This window comes from Vicugna pacos, chromosome 10, assembly GCF_048564905.1.
Source record: "Vicugna pacos chromosome 10, VicPac4, whole genome shotgun sequence".
Lineage (NCBI taxonomy): Eukaryota > Metazoa > Chordata > Mammalia > Artiodactyla > Camelidae > Vicugna > Vicugna pacos.
Genome location: NC_132996.1, coordinates 61,558,761 through 61,577,191, shown reverse-complemented (window position 1 = coordinate 61,577,191; position 18,431 = coordinate 61,558,761). Strand labels below are relative to the sequence as shown.

The 18,431-nt window shown below is 40.7% G+C and overlaps 2 protein-coding genes across 2 annotated transcripts; both read right to left on the bottom strand.

The window, feature by feature from the left end:
* Positions 1–5,777: 5,777 nt before the first annotated feature.
* OR4X1 (olfactory receptor family 4 subfamily X member 1) lies at positions 5,778–6,707 on the bottom strand. The gene has a single exon (XM_006212343.2). The coding sequence runs from the start codon at positions 6,705–6,707 to the stop codon at positions 5,778–5,780; it is 930 nt and encodes a 309-aa protein (XP_006212405.2).
* Positions 6,708–17,203: 10,496 nt separating this feature from the next.
* On the bottom strand, positions 17,204–18,215 carry LOC102524966 (olfactory receptor 4X2-like). Its single transcript, XM_072970805.1, has one exon. The coding sequence runs from the start codon at positions 18,189–18,191 to the stop codon at positions 17,262–17,264; it is 930 nt and encodes a 309-aa protein (XP_072826906.1). The 5' UTR covers positions 18,192–18,215; the 3' UTR covers positions 17,204–17,261.
* Positions 18,216–18,431: the final 216 nt, after the last annotated feature.

Here is an 18,431-nt window from a genome sequence, read left to right as displayed (position 1 = left end):
TTAGCACTACAGATTTTTGCAGAAAATTAAGGCTAATGAAAGAATATTATGAACAATCTTAATTTTAATATCAATGTCATTTGTTGACCTAAAGCCATCAAATTCTACAACTTAGGTGAAAACAGTATATTTCTAGAAAAATACAACTTACCTAATTGACCCTAATCTGAATAGCCCTATATTTGTTAAATAAATTGAATTCATAGTTGACAAACATTACACACACCAAAAACCTCCAAACCTACATGATTTCTTTGGTTTCATCAAACACTTAAAGAAATAACGCCAGATTTACACAAATGCTTTCAAAAACAGAAGAGAAAACCTACCAAGTCATTTATGAGACCAGCATAACTCTGCCACCAAAACCTGACCAAAAAAAATTTTTTAAGAGAATCACAAACATCACTCCTGAACATATATGCAAAAAAAATCCTTAATAAAGCATATTTGAATTAAATGCAGCAATGTATACAAAGGATTATATATCGTGACCAAGTGGGATTTATCCCAAGAATGCAAGATTGTTTTAACATTCAAAACTGAGAGAGGCATTTCAAGAGGGCAATGTAGAAACACCCTGAACTCACCTCCTCCCACAGACACATGGAATCTACAGCTTCATACGAGACAATTTCCTCTGAAAGAGACCTGGAAACTAGCTGAGCAACTCGTTCACATCAGGCAAACAAGAAAAAGGTCACTTTGAAGCCAATAAGAGAGGCTGGGACACAGTCTCTCCATAAACCCCATTCCAGCCCAGACCCACAATCACAAGGGAACTCACAAGACTGGGGATTCTCCCTGAGGGGTGAAGGGTTCATACCCCATATTGGACACCCCAGCTTTTAAGATCTGTACCTGAGAGACAAGCCCCCAGTACATCTGACTTTGAAAACAGAACTCATGTCCACAATACCCAAACTGCAAAACAGCTCTGAAGGGGCTCATGGCAGACTCACCCACTCCAGGGTCCAACTCAGAAACAGCCATTTGGGAGGGGAGGTTACATCTCAGCAGTGGAGTGTGTGCTCAGCACGCACAAGGTCCTGGGTTCCATCCCCAGTACGTCCATTAAAGATAAATAAATAAATAAACCTAATTACCCACTCAGAACAAAGCAAAGCAAGACAAACTTTTTTAAAAAGGAGAAGAAAAGAAACAGCCATTTGGAAAGTGCTCAGACTTTATGTAAAAGAAATTTATTTGCTAAACTTGAAGCATCAGCCAGAGGGGCAAGGGCCCCCTGGGACACTCTCGAGGGATGGAGGCTGGTGGGAGCTATTTTTACACTTGCCCTCTGCCTTGCTAAAGCCAGAGGACACCTCTCTTTTTTTTAACTCTAGACTTTTTTCCCAGCAGGCGCCATTTTTACAATTTCTCTTTGTCGCACTCCAGAGCACCAATACTCCTGGGGAGATGGGGTGTGGATTTAACACACTTTTAGTGCCTCTGTTTTTATGGCTGCCACCCAGGGGGTACCCCTTGATCACCTGGCTCTGGAGATCACGGGGCCTTGCACTCCTGGGTCCGGTGGGAATGTAATAATCAGAGACACAGTTCTTGACCAACTGCCACCCTACCCAGGGCACTGCACAGATAGCAGATGGAAACTCATTTCCAGACTTTGTGAGAAAGAGGCCTATTTTTTTGTTCAGAAGATTTGGCCTGAGTGGGCAGGATTCTGGTCTGGCACATTTCTGCAAGTCCATGGGGGTGCTCTTGGGGGACATAGCACATGGGACACCATCTTTGCACTCCCCCTCTGCCTCACTACAGCTTGCCTGTATCTTCCTGAAAGGACCTTTTATACTTGTCTGGAGCCCCAATTTTTGCATCTGTCACCCAGGGAACACCTCCAGATTGCCTGGCTCTGGTGGCCAACAGGGCTTATGCTTGTGGTCCCACGGGACTCTACATATATTTGCATAAAATATATATTTATATTTTTTAAAAGCTGCTGCCTGAGGGTTTGGCTTGCAGTCAGCTTCCGTCTAGGCACTGACTGGGATCCTCCTGTTTGGTTTCATGCAACGCAAGTGCTCAGCATGTACGAGGCCCTGGGTTCCATCCTCAGTGCTTCCATTGAAGATAAATAAATAAATAAACCTCATTACCCCCTCAAAACAAAACAAGACAAGACAAAATTTTTTAATTTTGGCAGGGATAATAGGAAGTTTCCATCGTATGTTGGCACACCCTCAACTACGGGGTGATTTTAGCCAAAGTTATCTGAGTTAACTGAATCCACATAAAACAGGGCAATAATTCTTCCTCCAGTGCCCACATTCCATGATGCCCTGAATATGATGGTTATGACTAGGTCAGTTCTAACACTGTGCATGATTCTCCAGAGTAGGTTTTCACCCACCATGAGAAAACCACCATTTCTAGAAGATACACAATGGTACCCATTTATGTTATTCATCCTGTTGCCAACACCTGGCTTTTCAGACTTTTTCCAAGAGAAGCCATATCTCCATCTGATCTCTCTGCTTCCCAGAACGCCACTGAATGTGGATGTTGAGCAAAGATACAAAGTAAGGGAACCAAGGAGATGTCTCCTGAGATGGCTTCTCAACTGGTAAAAGCCTTAACACCTAGAATTCTCAAAATGATTTAGGATGATCATGTTTCACCCAATTCGCTTGACATGAACCACATGCATAAACAAAGTACAGAACGTCTAGTTCTATACAAGTCACACTTCTTTTTTAATTACGAAGAAGACTCTGAATGCTATGAGCCCCATGGCACAGTCTGCAATCATAACAGAAAGAAGCAATCGTGGCTTCGTCCCAAAAAGTGAGGCAATTTCAAACCAGGCTGAGTCAACATTTCATGTTCAAGAGAGTCCCCCCCAATTGGACATGCTACATTTTCTGAGGCATGCCTTCACTCTCATTGATGAAGTTCCTGCCCTGATACTCTGGACTTGAACTTTAGCCAAAGACTTGCCTCCGCTTAACCTGTTCAGAATGGAGGTCATTTCCTAAAGTTTTCCAATCCATAACCAAGCCACAGGAGACCTGGCTACAACCAAGCAAGAAAGAAGTGTAAGCATAGTATATGATAGTGGTTTTTAAATTTTTTTAGGATTTTAATACTTGTATCAATATAAACTTATATAAAGCATATTTTTTAAAAGAGATAATCAGTTGTTTTGATTGAAGTCCCACACACACCTGTTCAGCTGCCTCGTATCCTCTCCTGCTCTGCTCCTGCACCAACCCCTGTAGTACCTGAAGAATCCTGGACTCTCAATCCTGGCTCATAAACAGCTGGTACAGAAAAAACATCAAGGGCTTTGGAAGCGTCTTTGACCTTCAGTTTCCTCAGCTGCAAAGTGAGCATTGTTCCGCCAATAGGGCAGTGATCTCCTGAGATTTAACTTTAGGAAATTTAGTGGAGGATGCTCAGTTCAGTTTTCTGATTCTTATTTTCTGATCTGTGTAATATTCTTAAGAATTGTGTCATTTTCAGCATGATGTCAGTAGGAAAAAAATCTCTTCTTGGCGAACGCATTGGGTTTTGACCCCATGGATTAGGTAACTCTCCCAGCTCAACGCCCAGGTTTTGGCTCCATGAGAAGAGGGGCCTGAGCAGACAGAAGCACCATACCTTCCTGCTTTCCTGCCCTCCACTTCCAGATCTGGGTCTCAGGTCCCGGTTTTCTGTGGACCCAAGAATACAATGTGAACCTATACAGCATGAAGGCAGTTCATGCTACATTTTTTAAAATACCTTTTATTTACTCTGAAGTGATTCCAGGGGAGAAAATCTGACAATTAAAAAAAATTTATCAGGCCTCAGATTTGGAATTCAGAGACTTAGATGTGTTTATGTCCTGGTGACCTTTAAGAAAAGCAGAGGAATACACAGAGAGAGCAGGAGCTTAGAAATCAGGCAAATGGGTTTGAACTCAGGCTTTGTGGGTTACTAACTCTACGACCTTGATCAAGACATTGACCTACCAAAGATTCAATCTCTTCGTCTGCAAAAGAGAGGATGCATACCCATCTCACCAGAGTGTTTTAGGGTCAAATGAGATAAAATATGTGAAATCTCTTGGTTCATTGTAAAATACACGCACACATACATGTTGCTTCTTTGTATATAAACATTATTCTCAGAAACAATGTAAGGAGTGATTACTGATTTGTCTTAAGTGATGTGATATCAGTGTATTATTTAGAAAATTGAGACAAAAATAAAGCTGCAATAACTATTATTCATTTACGGTGTGAAGCACCAATGATTTCCAGAAATTTAATTGACCAAATATTTATTAAGTTTTACTGTATGTCACTTAAAGCAAGATACAAAGATAAATATGATTCAGGCCATATTCTCAAGAGTGGCATTCTAATGGAAGAAAATGAACACTGAAATAAAGCTAGTAAAGGCCTTACGGGATCCCTACTGAGTGCTTTGGGAGTTCAAACAAGGAAAAGGACTTATCCAGATAGGATGAACATGGACGCTTCCTAAAGGCAGCAGCATTTCAGGTGGGCATTGGAAGGTAGGCCAGACGTTGACCAGTAGAGATGGGAAAATATTTTAGATGGCAGGCGCTAGGGGATGTTCAGAAAACAATGAGCTTTACCAGAGTGTAATTGAACATCAAAATAGAACATTAAGAGTGGGTCATGCCTTAAGGGTGTTACGAGTCAAGTAGGAGTTTGTGGTTGATTCAGAAGGCAATTAGGGAGTCACTGAAGACTTTTGAGGAGGAGTGGTATATTCTTCTAAAGTGGGGTGATGGTTACATACAGTAGGACTCAAAAAAATGATTGAAGTATCATAGGACAAGCAGGGAGGACCCAAGGGCAGTTAAGTCCATACTGTAATCACCAGGCAGCCCCAGAATGAGGCACAGAAGGGAGTGGGGTGCTCACGGCTGGAGAGCGACAAGGCCCTGTGGCTGTGTAAGAGGGCAGGTGATCGGGGTGTGTTGTTGGAATGGCTGAGAAACTCAAGAAGGTAAGAGGCTGAAGACAGAGAAAATTAATGGGCCAAACAAAAGCATAAGGAAGGGGAACATGAGAATTAAAAAGACAGACAGGTATGAACAGAAGAGAATTTTAATCATCAAAAAGTAAGGATACATGGAAAATAAAACTTGTGCCTGAGTAGATATCATTGACTAGTGCTTTCAAATCACTTAAAGTCTCCTTGTGGTTCCATCTGATTTCTTGAACACCTGAATATAATGATGGCATGAGTTCATGGGAATCTCTGTCAAAAGCCAAAATACTTCCTGTTCTGAGGACCAAATCCTGCTAAGGTCAGCTTGGCCTGCCCAGAACCCACTGGACAAATCCTCCTATGTCGGCTCCATAGAATTTCTAAGCATTGGCGTGACACCTACTTCCTTCCTAACCTTTCACCTCCCCAAATCCAAAGGTCAGGCTCTTCAACACAAAGGGTGCTCAGACACTGTTCCCCGAAGCAGGTCCTTGTCCTCTCCCACCGACCTCTTCATTATTCCCAGAGAGCGCCTGGTTTTCTGGAGCGTTTGTTCTCTCGAAAGCAGCCAGTCTGCCTCAAGGTCACTTGAGGAATGTGGAAGTGCAGCACCAGAGGACCCCCTCCTAGACTTTATCCTAGAGACCCCATCAGTCCTATCCAATCCCATAAAGACGAGGGAACTGAAACTTAAAGAAGGAAGGTGATTGGCCCAAGGCCACCTGGCCACTTAAAGGTAGAGGCAGCGTGAGATCTCGGTGCCACAGTGCCCCGTCCCTTGCCCCTCCTGTTTTCCCTGACTAAATCATCTATTTCTTGTCCCAAATCACTTTCCTCCCCATCAGTCTCCTCATGGCGTTTTTGACTTCAGCATTCCTGAAGGAGTAAATGACGGGGTTTAAGAGAGGTGTGACCACCGTGTAGAACACGGCGACTACTTTGTCTGCAGGGAGGGTGACACAGGGCCTCATGTAGACAAAGGAACAGGGGATGAAGAACAGGGCCACCACTGCAACGTGAGCGGTGCAGGTGGAGAGGGCCTTGCGCCGGCCTTCTGAGGTCTGGGTCCTCAGGGACTGCAAGATGACCACGTAGGAAGCGAGCAGCCCGGTGAAGCTGGCCACGGAGATGGACCCGCCATTGGTGATGACGAGTATGCCGATGAGGAAAGTGTCCGAGCAGGCCAGCTTCAGCACCGGGTGGACGTCACAGAAGTAGTGGTCGAGGACCTGGGGGCCACAGAAGGGCAGCTGGAAAATGAGGAAGGTTTGCCCGGCAGAATGCAGCAAGCCCCCACCCCATGCCACCCCCACCAGGAGGCTACACGCGCGCGGGCTCATGATGACGGTGTAGCGCAGGGGCTTGCAGATGGCCACGTAGCGGTCGTAGGCCATCACTGTCAGGAGAAAGATCTCGGTGCCACCAAAGAAATGGAGGAAAAATATCTGTGTGATGCAGCCCTTGAGGGAAATGACTTTCCTCCCCAAAAAAGAATCAAGGATGAGTCTGGGGACCGTGACAGAACAGTAACAGATCTCCACAAAGGATAAATAGCCAAGGAAGAAATACATGGGGGAGGTGAGCCCCCTGCTGGCCATGATGGTCACCACAATGAGGCCGTTACCCAGCACAATGGCCGTGTACATGAGGAGAAACACCACAGAAATTAACTTCTGCACATCCCGGTTCTGGGAAAATCCCAAGAATATGATTTCAGTCACATTGCTTGTAGCAGCCATGTTTTAAGGCGCTGGAGCTGAGACCTGCAATCACAGAAATCAAAGAGGTCACCTCAATAATGAGAAACATCCCTTTCAGGTCTTGAGGACAATTGTCATTCTACTCCCTCTTGAGTCCCCTCTGTACCTTGAGTGTCTCCAAAGATGTCCTCATTAGGGAGGAGGATTTAGCTTAGTGGTAAAGCGCATGTCTAGCATGCACAAGGTCCTGGGTTCAATTCCCAGTACTGCTGTTTAAAAAAACAAACAAATAAACCTAAAATTATCCCCCCACACTTAAAAAATACTCTCCTTGAGACAAATAGACAAAACAAAGCTCATCAGATGCTTGATATTATTCCCAAAATAGCATCTCAGTTTGTAATAATGCTTCCTTGAAGCGTTTTCCCTGATTCAGGCACATGCAATAGCTGACGAATCCTTATGATAAAATAAGAGGAAATTTTATACATAAAAATTGAAACTCAGAGAGAGCTAGTCCCTAATTCAAGGCCACACAGCTCATTTTTTAACTGAAGTCTGTATCTTTCAAAATGTAGATGTTCCTATTACATAGCCTAGCCCTGAAGTGTGCACTTGTATTTGGCTGCATGATAAGAGTTTAGATCAGTCTTGCCTCACACCATAATGTGGAACAAAATTTCTGCTGTGACTGCTAGAGTTTTTCAACCTTAGTTATTCTACAATTATTGAAACTAGCCTAGCTTCCTAACAGGCATGAGAGAGACTCTGGCTGAAAAGACTCTGACAGTCATCAAGCTTCAACCACTGTCCTTGGGGGTGGATACGGAGAGGAGGAGATGTGAGTCGGTCTTCAGGGGGCTCTGAGGACTAATGAAGGGTAATCAGGCACAGAAAATCCACAATCACAGTTCTGAAGTTGTCACTCCCTCGGGGTGCAACAAGGCCTCCCAGCAGAGCGGAGGGTCCGCTAAGTTGATATTCATACACCTCACAGCCGGCTTGCAGTCCAGGCCAGCCTGCGCCCGTCAACCTGGTGACAGGGACACCGGGTTTGAGGTCAGGAGACATGGCTTCAACACAACCGTTTAATAGCTGTGTGACATTAACAAGTCTATCATTTTCCTCCATACCTGTAATTTTCATCTGAAAAACAGAAATAAAAATACCTTTTCCGTGGTGCTGTTGTGAGAACTGAATGAGCTCACAAGTTTTAAAACAAATAATAAGTGTATAACAGGATAACTGATAAGAGTATCAGAGAATAACTGACTTAAGCTTTTACTCCACCTTATCACCCTGTTAGTGCAGAATGTGATGGGGACTCATTAAGGTGCTCCTGCTTCAGAGGCAGCTGTGACACCCACGTTTGTTTGTATAGATGTGCAACATCCTGGGATTCTGATTTAAGCATCTCACAACTAGCTTATGGAATAGTGGGCTATGTAACAACACAGGGCCGAATACGCTGTGTGATGTGCTAAGCCAGTCACGCAAAGAAAAATACCGCATGAGCCCACTTGTACGATGTCCACAGAGTAGGAAAATTCACAGAGGCGGAAAGTAGAAGGGTGTTTACCAGAGGCTGGGAGGAGGGGGAAAGTGGAGTTAGTGTTTAATGGATGCAGGTACAGAATTTCAGTTTGCAACAACAAAAGGAGCTCTTGAGATGGATGGTGGTGATGGTTGCACAGCAATGTGAATGTTCTTTAATATACTGAATTGTACACGTAAAAACAGTTAAAGTGGTACATTTTATGTTATTTGTATTCTATCACAATTAGATAGATAGATAGATAGATAGATAGATAGAGATTTATAGATAGATAAACTCAAATGACTCACATTTCCCTTTCTCCATGCGCACCTCCAAGAATAATGGTTGAAGTTTGGCAACTTTGTCCTTTCCCCCACCTCTCCCCTTTTTTAGCTTCTTTTTTATGCTTATTAGGGAGCCTGGTTCGTTTCAAAGGCTGCAGAATAACTGAGTTTGAGAAATTCTAGCACTTGCTGTAGAAAGTCCACTCCACATTATGGTATAAAGCAAGATGGATATGACACCCTTGTTTTGCATTCAATATAGGCACACTTCAGAAGTAAGAGAGATAGTAGAAGAACCTACGTTTTAGAAAATACAGATCTTGGTTCAAATATGAGCTGTGTGGCCTAGGGCAAGGACTAAACCTCTCTGAGCCTCAGTTTCCTAATGTATAAGATAGACATAAGACTATACTCTCATTACTGTGCCCTTTCCTTACCTCCCCATCAGGCTCCTCTATGTATCCAGCTGATTCTCCGGCCATGTGCCAGTATTTCACACACAGGATGGTTAGGCAAAGAGCAGAAGTTATAAGTGGGCATGTTTCACCTCAAAGCAAAGATGGCTGTATTAGAAATAGAAATATTTTTCACAAAAAAATAATTTCACAAATAATCTCTGTGAAATTTAGCTTTGAAAGTAAATGCTCCATGATTCTATAATTGCTTCTGATTTGGGGTGTCAGTGAGAGAGGGTGTCTCAGAAGATTTGTAAGGACCACTTTAGCTTTCATATTTTAAAAAAATTAGTTGTATTTTTCTTTCCAAGTTGTTGAATGCTAACAGAGAAAGATATATATTTGGTATAATCAAATTTCACTAAAAAGTTAAATTTTTAAAGTCTTTAGAATGGAGGAAAGAAAAGGAAATTAACATCTATCAAAACTCTGAGTGGGGGGAGAGTATAGCTCAGTGGTAGAGCACGTGCTTAGCATGCATGAGGTCCTGGGTTCAATCCCCAGTACCCCTTCTAAACATAAATAAATAAGTAAACCTAATTACCTCCCACCCCAAAATGAAAAATAAATTAATTAAAATTAAAAAATAAATAAACTTTAAAAAAAAACTCTGAGTAGAAATGGAAAATATTTCAGAAAGGATTTCATAAAAAGGTCATCAGACCTGTAAGCTATTGACAGTGGCACTGGCATTTTACCTGTGGGGTAACTTTAATTCTGACTTTTTAATTGGCAGGACCAAGGAAGAGATTCTGAAAAATAAGTATGTGCTCTTATGAGGCAGTAAGTAACTGCACATTCCTAAGGTCTGTGGCAAGAAAACCCAAACAAGGATGAACATAGAAGCTAAAGACAGGTTGGCCCCAGTAAACAACTTCTGTGAAAATTCAATCTGATGCTTACCTGTGGTTTCTCATTATACCTGTCTTATCATAGAACTCCACGTCCTGGGAGTTCTGAAAAATAAGACTGGTCTGAACTGTGCCTCAGAGTTATCTGAGGGGCTGTATCCCAGGCTTAAGTCCTCAGTAAGTCCACCGAATAAAACATATTTCTCAAAAAAAAAAAAAAAAGGAGGAGGAGGAGAGGGAGAGAGGAGGAGGAGGAGAAGAAGAAGAAGAAGGAGGAGGAGGAGGACGAGGAGGAGGACGAGGAGATCTGACTGCCCTGCTCTTTTCCAGCACTCCTTTTCTCCTACGTTTTCTCCAAAGATATTCTACCACCAGAGGGGTCAGATACAGGGCTTCTCCTTGCTAGTTTCCATTACTGAGTAAATAAACTGTTAGATTTGGAAGGAAGTTCATGAACTCCTCCTCTTTTAGAAGAGAATCTGGGCCCAGAATCACACAGCTGGTTGGTGCAGAGCCTGGGAAGCTCCATGAATTCCCATCCAATACTTGCTCCATTGCTCATCTCATCCATGGACTGCTCCCCCTGTACTTACCCAAAGTCCACTTCCAGAATGGAGGGAGAACATGGAGAGAGAAGAAAAATCACGTTTATAACAGAAGGCAAACCAAAACTGAAGAGTAAGATCCAAAAAAATAACAGTAACTGTGAACAGTAGTGTGGTCTGACTTCAGTGTTCCATCTTCCTCAGGTGTAACTTCTGCCCAGACAGCCTGTGCAGACCTTAGAGGTCCTGGAGAGGAGAGGACGCTGCAGGTGTCAGCCAAAGTGGGTGGCCAGGGAAAGAGCCTTTGCAAGATATGCCTTGGTGACTAGAGATCACAGCTCCAGCGCTTGTCACCAAGGGTTAATTATTTTCTAGCTATTTCACATACATCTGTCTGGTCTCTCCAACAAAAGAGAATAGAACCTTTTGAAGGCTTTTACAGTGTCTCATACCCACTGCTGCACCTTATAGGGTGGGGGGCTCAGCAGAGTTAATAAGTGTTTGCGGTTTGATTCCCGAATCTCCCATCTGCTACTACATCTATTTCAAAACCAAGGTATCATTGTGGCGTCCTATAAACACCACAGAAGATAAAGTATATCCTCTCTACTGGGGGTATCTAGTATAAAAAAAAAAATAAGCGCTTCCTTTTGAAAAATATTCCAAATTATAACCCCCATAGAGACAGCAAATGAGCCTACCTTGAATGTTGTTTGTTGCTTTGCTTCTTACTTTATCCTCTGAATCTTTTGGAGTCAGAAAACTGATTCATTTCCACAAGTCACCCCAGGAAAACAGAGATTTTTGTTTCACGAACACAAAGAAATGTAATTGGTTAGTGCTCACTGATCTAAAACTTGGAAATTTGGAGCAAAGATTGGCCCTCAACAAAATTTGAGTTTCTGTGCCGTGTAGTCTCCACTCAGGCTAATGCCTTCATTTTTTCACGGTAGGAGTTTCTAGACATGAAAACGTTTAAGCCAGGTCTCTTGAATTTTTCAAAAGAATATTCCTGAAATATGCATGACTCGACAATTAATTGAAAACTGCCTTTTCAAATATCTCCGCACTGACCGTGTTCCAAGTGGCTCTGGGAGAGTGACTGTGACAACTGCTCTAAGCCAAGCCAGAGTCACTTTCTCACCCTGTCACTGAAGTTGGCAGGAGAGATTTAGTAGGGTGATATCTAAAGTCTGCCCCACCAGCTGAAAGAGTGAGCAAATCTGGAAAAGACTGCCCTGGTATGGAAGTGCATGGAAGCCGGAGTAACAAAAATGAAAGGTGCCAATGTGTGTGAAAGACTCTGCCTGAGTCTTTGTGGAAGACTTCACATGGCTCATGGTAAAGGCTCAGTGAATAAACTGAATCTGTTCCACGCAGAAAGGCATTACTTAACACTTACCTTCCTCTTTGGACTCACCGCCTGCCATCAGTGCCACCACCTACATGTGCCAACTCCAGCACTTAATAACTTCCTCATGAAGAAAATTACAAGGGACTAGATCTACCCTAAAAACCATCAAAATGAGGATTTAGAAAAATATTTGCTGGACTCTGAAGCTGTAAGTATTTAAGGTGAATGCAATGGAAAATTGAGACGGGAGAATTGAATTCCCTGACCTTTTCTAACATCCCCTGTCTGGGGAATTTCTGAGAACAGCAGAAGTCAACTTCCCAGTCGCTTCCTTCAGAGGTTAAAGAAACTATCTCTAATTAATCCAGTTATAATGTCGAGACTCCTACTTGCCTGTTATGATTAGCAATTTCTTGTCCTGGCCCCTAGAGTATTCCCTCTGCATCCTCAAGCAAGTGATGGAAGACAATTCAATATCGCATCATCCATCATCCCTCTGTCCCCACCACAGACATGTTGGGCAGACTTTTCTTTCTAGCACCTCACATATAGTCAAAGTAACTCTCTACTGCAGAAACTAGTATTCCCATTTGACAGGTTAGGTAACTGGGGCTCAAAAAGATTATGAGAATTGTTCAAACCTATACAAATAATAAATTGTTCTATTGTGTCAAATGATTAGGTGTAACATCTCCTGTCTATACAGAATATGTCACCAGGAGCTGGTGCCCCATTAGGAAGCAAAGAGATCAGTAGGAGATGGAGCTACAACATACCCCCAGTCTGATTTTGCTCTGTGTACCCACGCTACTTCTTCAGAGTTTTGTGTCTTTGGACCAATGAATTATGAAACAATGGCATGAGTGTGGCATCTTCCCATAATGCATTTGAACTACTGCAAGAATTCAAACTCTATTTTGAAAGCCCCAGTAATTTTTGCAAAGGAAACATGTTAAATTCTTCTGTATGTACATCAATACCTTCCTCCATAACTTATTTGTTTCAAACTAAATGGCATTGGCTATTGCCATAGGCTCAGCCTTTCTCAACTTCTGACTAAAATATCTCTGGAAAAGAAAAAAAAATGTTGCAAAACCACAAAATCATTAACATCTGGTTTACATCCAGAACCTGGAAAGAACTTCTAAGAGTAACAGAGGCTGATGGAATGGAATGAAGAGATACAAACAATGGCCCATGCATGCATTTCTCTTGACCTAAAAATGTAGGAAGAGAGCACTTCGTTTCTGCCTCATCTTGCACCTTCCTGTCACAGACCAATGCACATGTGTGCACATTGCACACATACACATGCACACACAAAATTTGCTTAGAAAGGTGGTAGAAATAATTAGTACTGGGTTTGTTTTAATTTTTCTAGCTTTATTGAAGCATTCATGACAAATAAAATTTGTACATATTTAAAGTATAAAATCTGATGATCTGATACACATGTACATTGTGAAATGATTACCACAATCAAGCTAACCAAACAGAAAATCTGGAGCTGAGGACTACAATGAGTGAAAAGAAGAATTCAATAGAGAGCATCATTATAAGGACTGATCAAGCAGAAGAAAGAATCTGTGAAACAGAAGACAGAATCTTTGAAATTACTCTGTCAGAAAGAGAAGTTTAAAAAGAAAAAGAGTGAGGAATATAACAATTACATCTCAATAAAATTAGAAGGAAAAATAAAATAAAATATTATGTGATTGTAAAAGTCAAAAAAAAAGAGTGGAGAAATCCTATGTGAATAACAGGATATTATTAAAAGAAATGATCTGTAAATTAACGTAGTCCAGGAAGGAGATGAGACAGAGAAGTACAAAAGGTCATTTAAAGAAACAGTAGTTGAGAATTTCCCAAGTCTAGGGAAATATTTGGACATCCAAGTTAATGAAACTAATAGGTCACCCCCAAATTTCAATACAAAACAATCTTCTCCAAGTCCATTGTAATACAACTATTTAAATCAAAGACAGAAAAAATTTTGAAATCAGCAAGAGAAAAAATATTTCTCTCATACAAGGGATTTTCATGAGGCTATCAGTAGATTTCTCAGCAAAAAAACTTCCAGGCCAAGAGAGAGTAGGATAACTCAAGAAGATACATGCCCCTCAATGTTCATAGCAGCACTACTTACAATAGCCAAGACATGGAAACAACCTAAATGTCCAAGGACAGATGATTGGATAAAGAAGTTGTGGTATATTTATACAATGGAATACTACTCAGCCATGAAAAATAATAAAATAATGCCATTTGCAGCAACATGGATGGACCTGGAGAATGTCATTCTAAAACAGAAAGAGAAAGACAAATACCATATGATATCACTTATATGTGGGATCTAAAAAAAAAAAAGGGCAAACAAACTTACTTACAAAACAGAAACAGACTCACAGACATAAAAAACAAACTTATGGTTTCCAAGGCACAAAGTGGGTGGGAAGGGATAAATTGGGAGTTCAAGATTTGCAGACACTAACTATTATATATAAGATAGATAAACAACAAGATTATACTGTATAGCACAGGGAACTATATTCAATATCTTATAGTAACTTATGGTGAAAAAGAACATGAAAACAAATATATGTATGTTCCTATATGACTGAAGCATTCTGCTGTACACCAGAAATTGATACAACATTGTAAACTGACTATACTTCAATAAAAATATATTTTTAAAAAGAAGAGAGTAGGATAATACAGGAATACCCCATTTTATTGTGTTTTACTTTACTGTACACCACATACACACAGTGGATACCAGTCATGAGAAAAAGGAAATTGTACCTTTTGCAACTTCACAAATTGTCCTTGAGGGCATTATGCTGAGTGAAGTAAATCAGAAAAAGAAAGACAATACCTGTATGGCCTCATTGTACACCTTAAATTTACACAGTGCTGGATGTCAACAACGTCTCAAATGGCTGGAAAATTTTTTAAAGGACACAATTTTTTTAATTTGTTGAAACTTTAAAACACTGCTGAAGAACACAAAGGAAGATGTCAGCAAATGGAAGAACAAAACATGGTTTTGGACAGGAAGACTTATATTAAGATATTCTTTCTAGATAAGTTTGTAAATGTAATATGACATTAATCAAAACAGTAAGTTCTTTTGGGGGGATATAGAGCAGGAAGAGAAGCCAAACTAAATCCAAAGTTCATACTGAGAAACAATATTCTCTAGCCTTCTAGATGTTAAAATATGTATAAAGCTTCCATAAAAAGCCACAGTGTGGTCCTGGCTATTCTAGGCAGCATCATCATCATCATCATCATCATCATCATCATCATCATCAACTACCAAGTCAAGAACAAATGACAAACCAGGGGCAGGAAGAGGATCTATGGATCTATAAGTCATATCATAAATGACCAATCTTTACACTTCAATAGTTCCTGGAACATAATAAAAAGAACCACAATCTAAATACAGATAGGGAAATTATAAGAAGAGCTTACAGAAAATAGAAATGGCTCTTAAACATATGAAAAGATGTTCAACCTCATTTGAAATCAGAGAAATGTAAATGAAAATTATTTGACCTTCCACTTTTGCAACTATTAGATTAGCAAAATCCCAAAGTCAACAAAACATTTTACAAGAAAGACAAAATTGTTGGTGAGAGTACAAGTAAGTATGACTGGTATGGAGGGCAGTTTGGTAATATCTATCAAATCACAAATATCCACACTTGATCAAGCAGTTTTATTTCTTGAAATATATCCTAATTTAGCTGCACACATTTACATCAAGGTTATTCACTGCAACACTTTGAAACAATCCAAATATTTCTCATCAGAAGATTGCTTAGGTAAATGATGGCACATCCACTCAATGAATATGACAAAACTACAGGAAAAGAATGAGGAGTTTTTCCTTGTACTAACACAGAAAAATCTCCAAGACATATTGTTTAGTAAATAAAGCAAGTTTCAGATCTGTTTACATAGTATATTGTTGTCAATGTAAAAGGCAGATTAAACAAGAACATACATATAAACTCGTATTTGCTTAAAGAAACTCCAAAGAAAAACAGAAAACTAAGAGAAGTGTCAATCTAGTGGGGACATGGGAATGGGGAAAGGAAGAGAATAAAACTTTTCACTTGCATACCATTTTTTTTTTTGGTGATGTTGTTAAACCTTATGAATATATTGTCTATGCACAAAATTAGATTTAAAATTTAAGTAACTTTAAAAGAAAATATAAATTACACTATTCTTAATTTGGTAAGATAATCTAAACAGACACAATGGAAGAAACAAAAAGAAAAAAATGCTAAGAATTACCATGTAGAAATGTAAAGCTTTAAACATTAAAAGATTTGCAAACAAGACTCAAAGCGAAGTAAACACTAAAACTGCCCTCCTCACTCACAAAAAAATGCAAATTAAACAAGGTGTCTATCTAATTTGCAAAATGTTATAACTTTATACTTTAAAATCGTTTCTGACATTAAAAAGGTTGCAATAATAATAATACAAACGCTTCCTGTATATCCTTAATCCAAGCTCCCTAAATATTAATATTTTGCCACATTTTCTTTATCATTCGTTATCTCAGTTGAAAATAAGCCAAGTTTTTCTGAAATCTTTGAAAGTTGATGATAATGCACATTTGCCTTAGGTATCTTAGTAATTCTTCAATCTAAGGACACTTGAAGATACAAACACACTACAATTATCAACATCAGGAAATTAATTGTGAAATCATCTACAGTGCTTTACTGACTAATGGCCTTCATCCGGTATGGATCCAATCAGGGGTCACAGGTTGTATCTGGTTATCATCTATCTGTAATCCAGAAACATTCTTCAGTTCTTCTGTCTGGCACTTTAGAACACAGGCCAGTAATTTTGCAGAATTTCTTCAATTAGGGTTTGCCTAATATTTTGTCATGATGAGACTCAGGTTATCATATTTTGGTAGGAATAACACAGTAATGAGACTGTGGGCCTCACCAGTCTCTGTCCTGATGGTGTCAACTTGCAGTAATTGTTTAAGGGAGTGTCCTCCACATTCTTCCACTGTAGAGTTACATTTTTAACTTTTGCAGTCAATAAGAATGTTGTGATTGTACGACATCTTATTTCTCACCAAGAAAACGTTAAATGATAGTGTTCATTCTGTCAGGACTACTTTCACAAGGAAGATTAAGTATAACAACCTTTCTAAGAATCAATTTAACATTTTGCATCGGAAGTTGCTATACCTTTTAAAACAAAAAAAGTTACTAGAGCAAGTGAGCTTTTAAAAAAATCAAAGTAGATTTAAAGATTTATATCCATGAATACTTAACCACAGTGTTATTTAATTAGTAAAAAATTAGAAATGATCTAAAACATCTAACAAAAAATAACTAGTTAAATAATAGTACATCTATAGAGAAATATTTTACAAGCGATTAGAATTAAGTTGTTGAAGAAAGAAATCAGTTAGAATAACTCTAGAACTAACAAGTCCCGGGACCTGTCCCCCATCCCTTCTGCCCCTTCAGTTGGGATGCAGCATCATTCTAAACCCATGAAACAACACCAAGACTCAGCCGCTATTTCTCACATAGTTTCATTGTCCTGATCCACAGCCTCCTCATGGCCTTCTTCACTTCAGCATTTCTAAAGGAGTAGATAACAGGGTTGAGGAGTGGGGTGATCACTGTATAAAACACAGCCACCATCTTGTCCACAGGCAGAGTGGTAGAGGTCCTCAGATAGATGAAGATGCAGGGCCCAAAGAACAAAGTGACCACAGTGATATGGGACCCACAGGTGGAGAGGGCCTTGCACCGCCCCTCAGAGCTTTGTTTCTTCACATGGAGCAAAATGACCATGTAGGAGGCTACCAGGACCACAAAGCTGATCACAGACAGGGTCCCCCCATTAGCAACAATCAGGAGACCAATGAGGAAGGTGTCAGAACAGGCAAGTTTGAGCAGAGGAAGCACATCACAGAAATAGTGGTCAATCACATTGGGGCCACAGAAAGGCAAGCGGAAGATGAGAAGGATTTGAGCCAAGGAATGCACAACGCCCCCCGCCCACGCTACTCCCGCCAGGATGGCACACACCTGCCGGTTCATGATGGTGGTGTAGTGCAGGGGCTTGCAGATGGCCGCGTAGCGGTCGTAGGCCATCACGGTGAGCAGGAAAATCTCAGTGCCAGCAAAGAAGTGCATAAAGGAAAGCTGTGTCATGCAGCCCCAGAAAGATATGGCTTTCCTTTCAGCCAGCAAATCTGAGATGAGCTTGGGGGCTGTGGTAGAGCAGTAGCAGATCTCCACAAAGGACAGGTGGCTGAGGAAGAAGTACATGGGGGAGCCGAGGCTTCTGCTGGTCATGACAGTGAGGACAATGAGCAAATTGCCCAGCACAACTGCTGTGTACAAGGGCAGAAAGATCACAAAGCAAACTTTCTGCACGTCCCGATTGGGAGAAAGTCCCAGGAAAATAAATTCTGTCACGTTGCGTGTGTCAGCCATGAAGTCACCACTAGAAGGCAATAATTTGGGTAGGGTGACCTGAAATGATACAAAAGACCCCTTTGTTAAGCAGGTGAGTTGCATAATAATCCCCTGTGTATTTGAAATGCTAGCATTGAAACTGCAAATTCGGAGTCTTCTCAGAGACAGGAAATCCATCCTCACAATCCAGAGACCCTACAGTCAGTGGCCCTCTTCTCTCAGGACATTCTGGAAGTACAGTACTTGACACACTGACTT

Bases quoted from the DNA above. Each gene is read 5' to 3' on its own strand.
- OR4X1 (XM_006212343.2), bottom strand. From the start codon at position 6,707: ATGGCTGCTACAAGCAATGTGACTGAAATCATATTCTTGGGATTTTCC.
- LOC102524966 (XM_072970805.1), bottom strand. From the start codon at position 18,191: ATGGCTGACACACGCAACGTGACAGAATTTATTTTCCTGGGACTTTCT.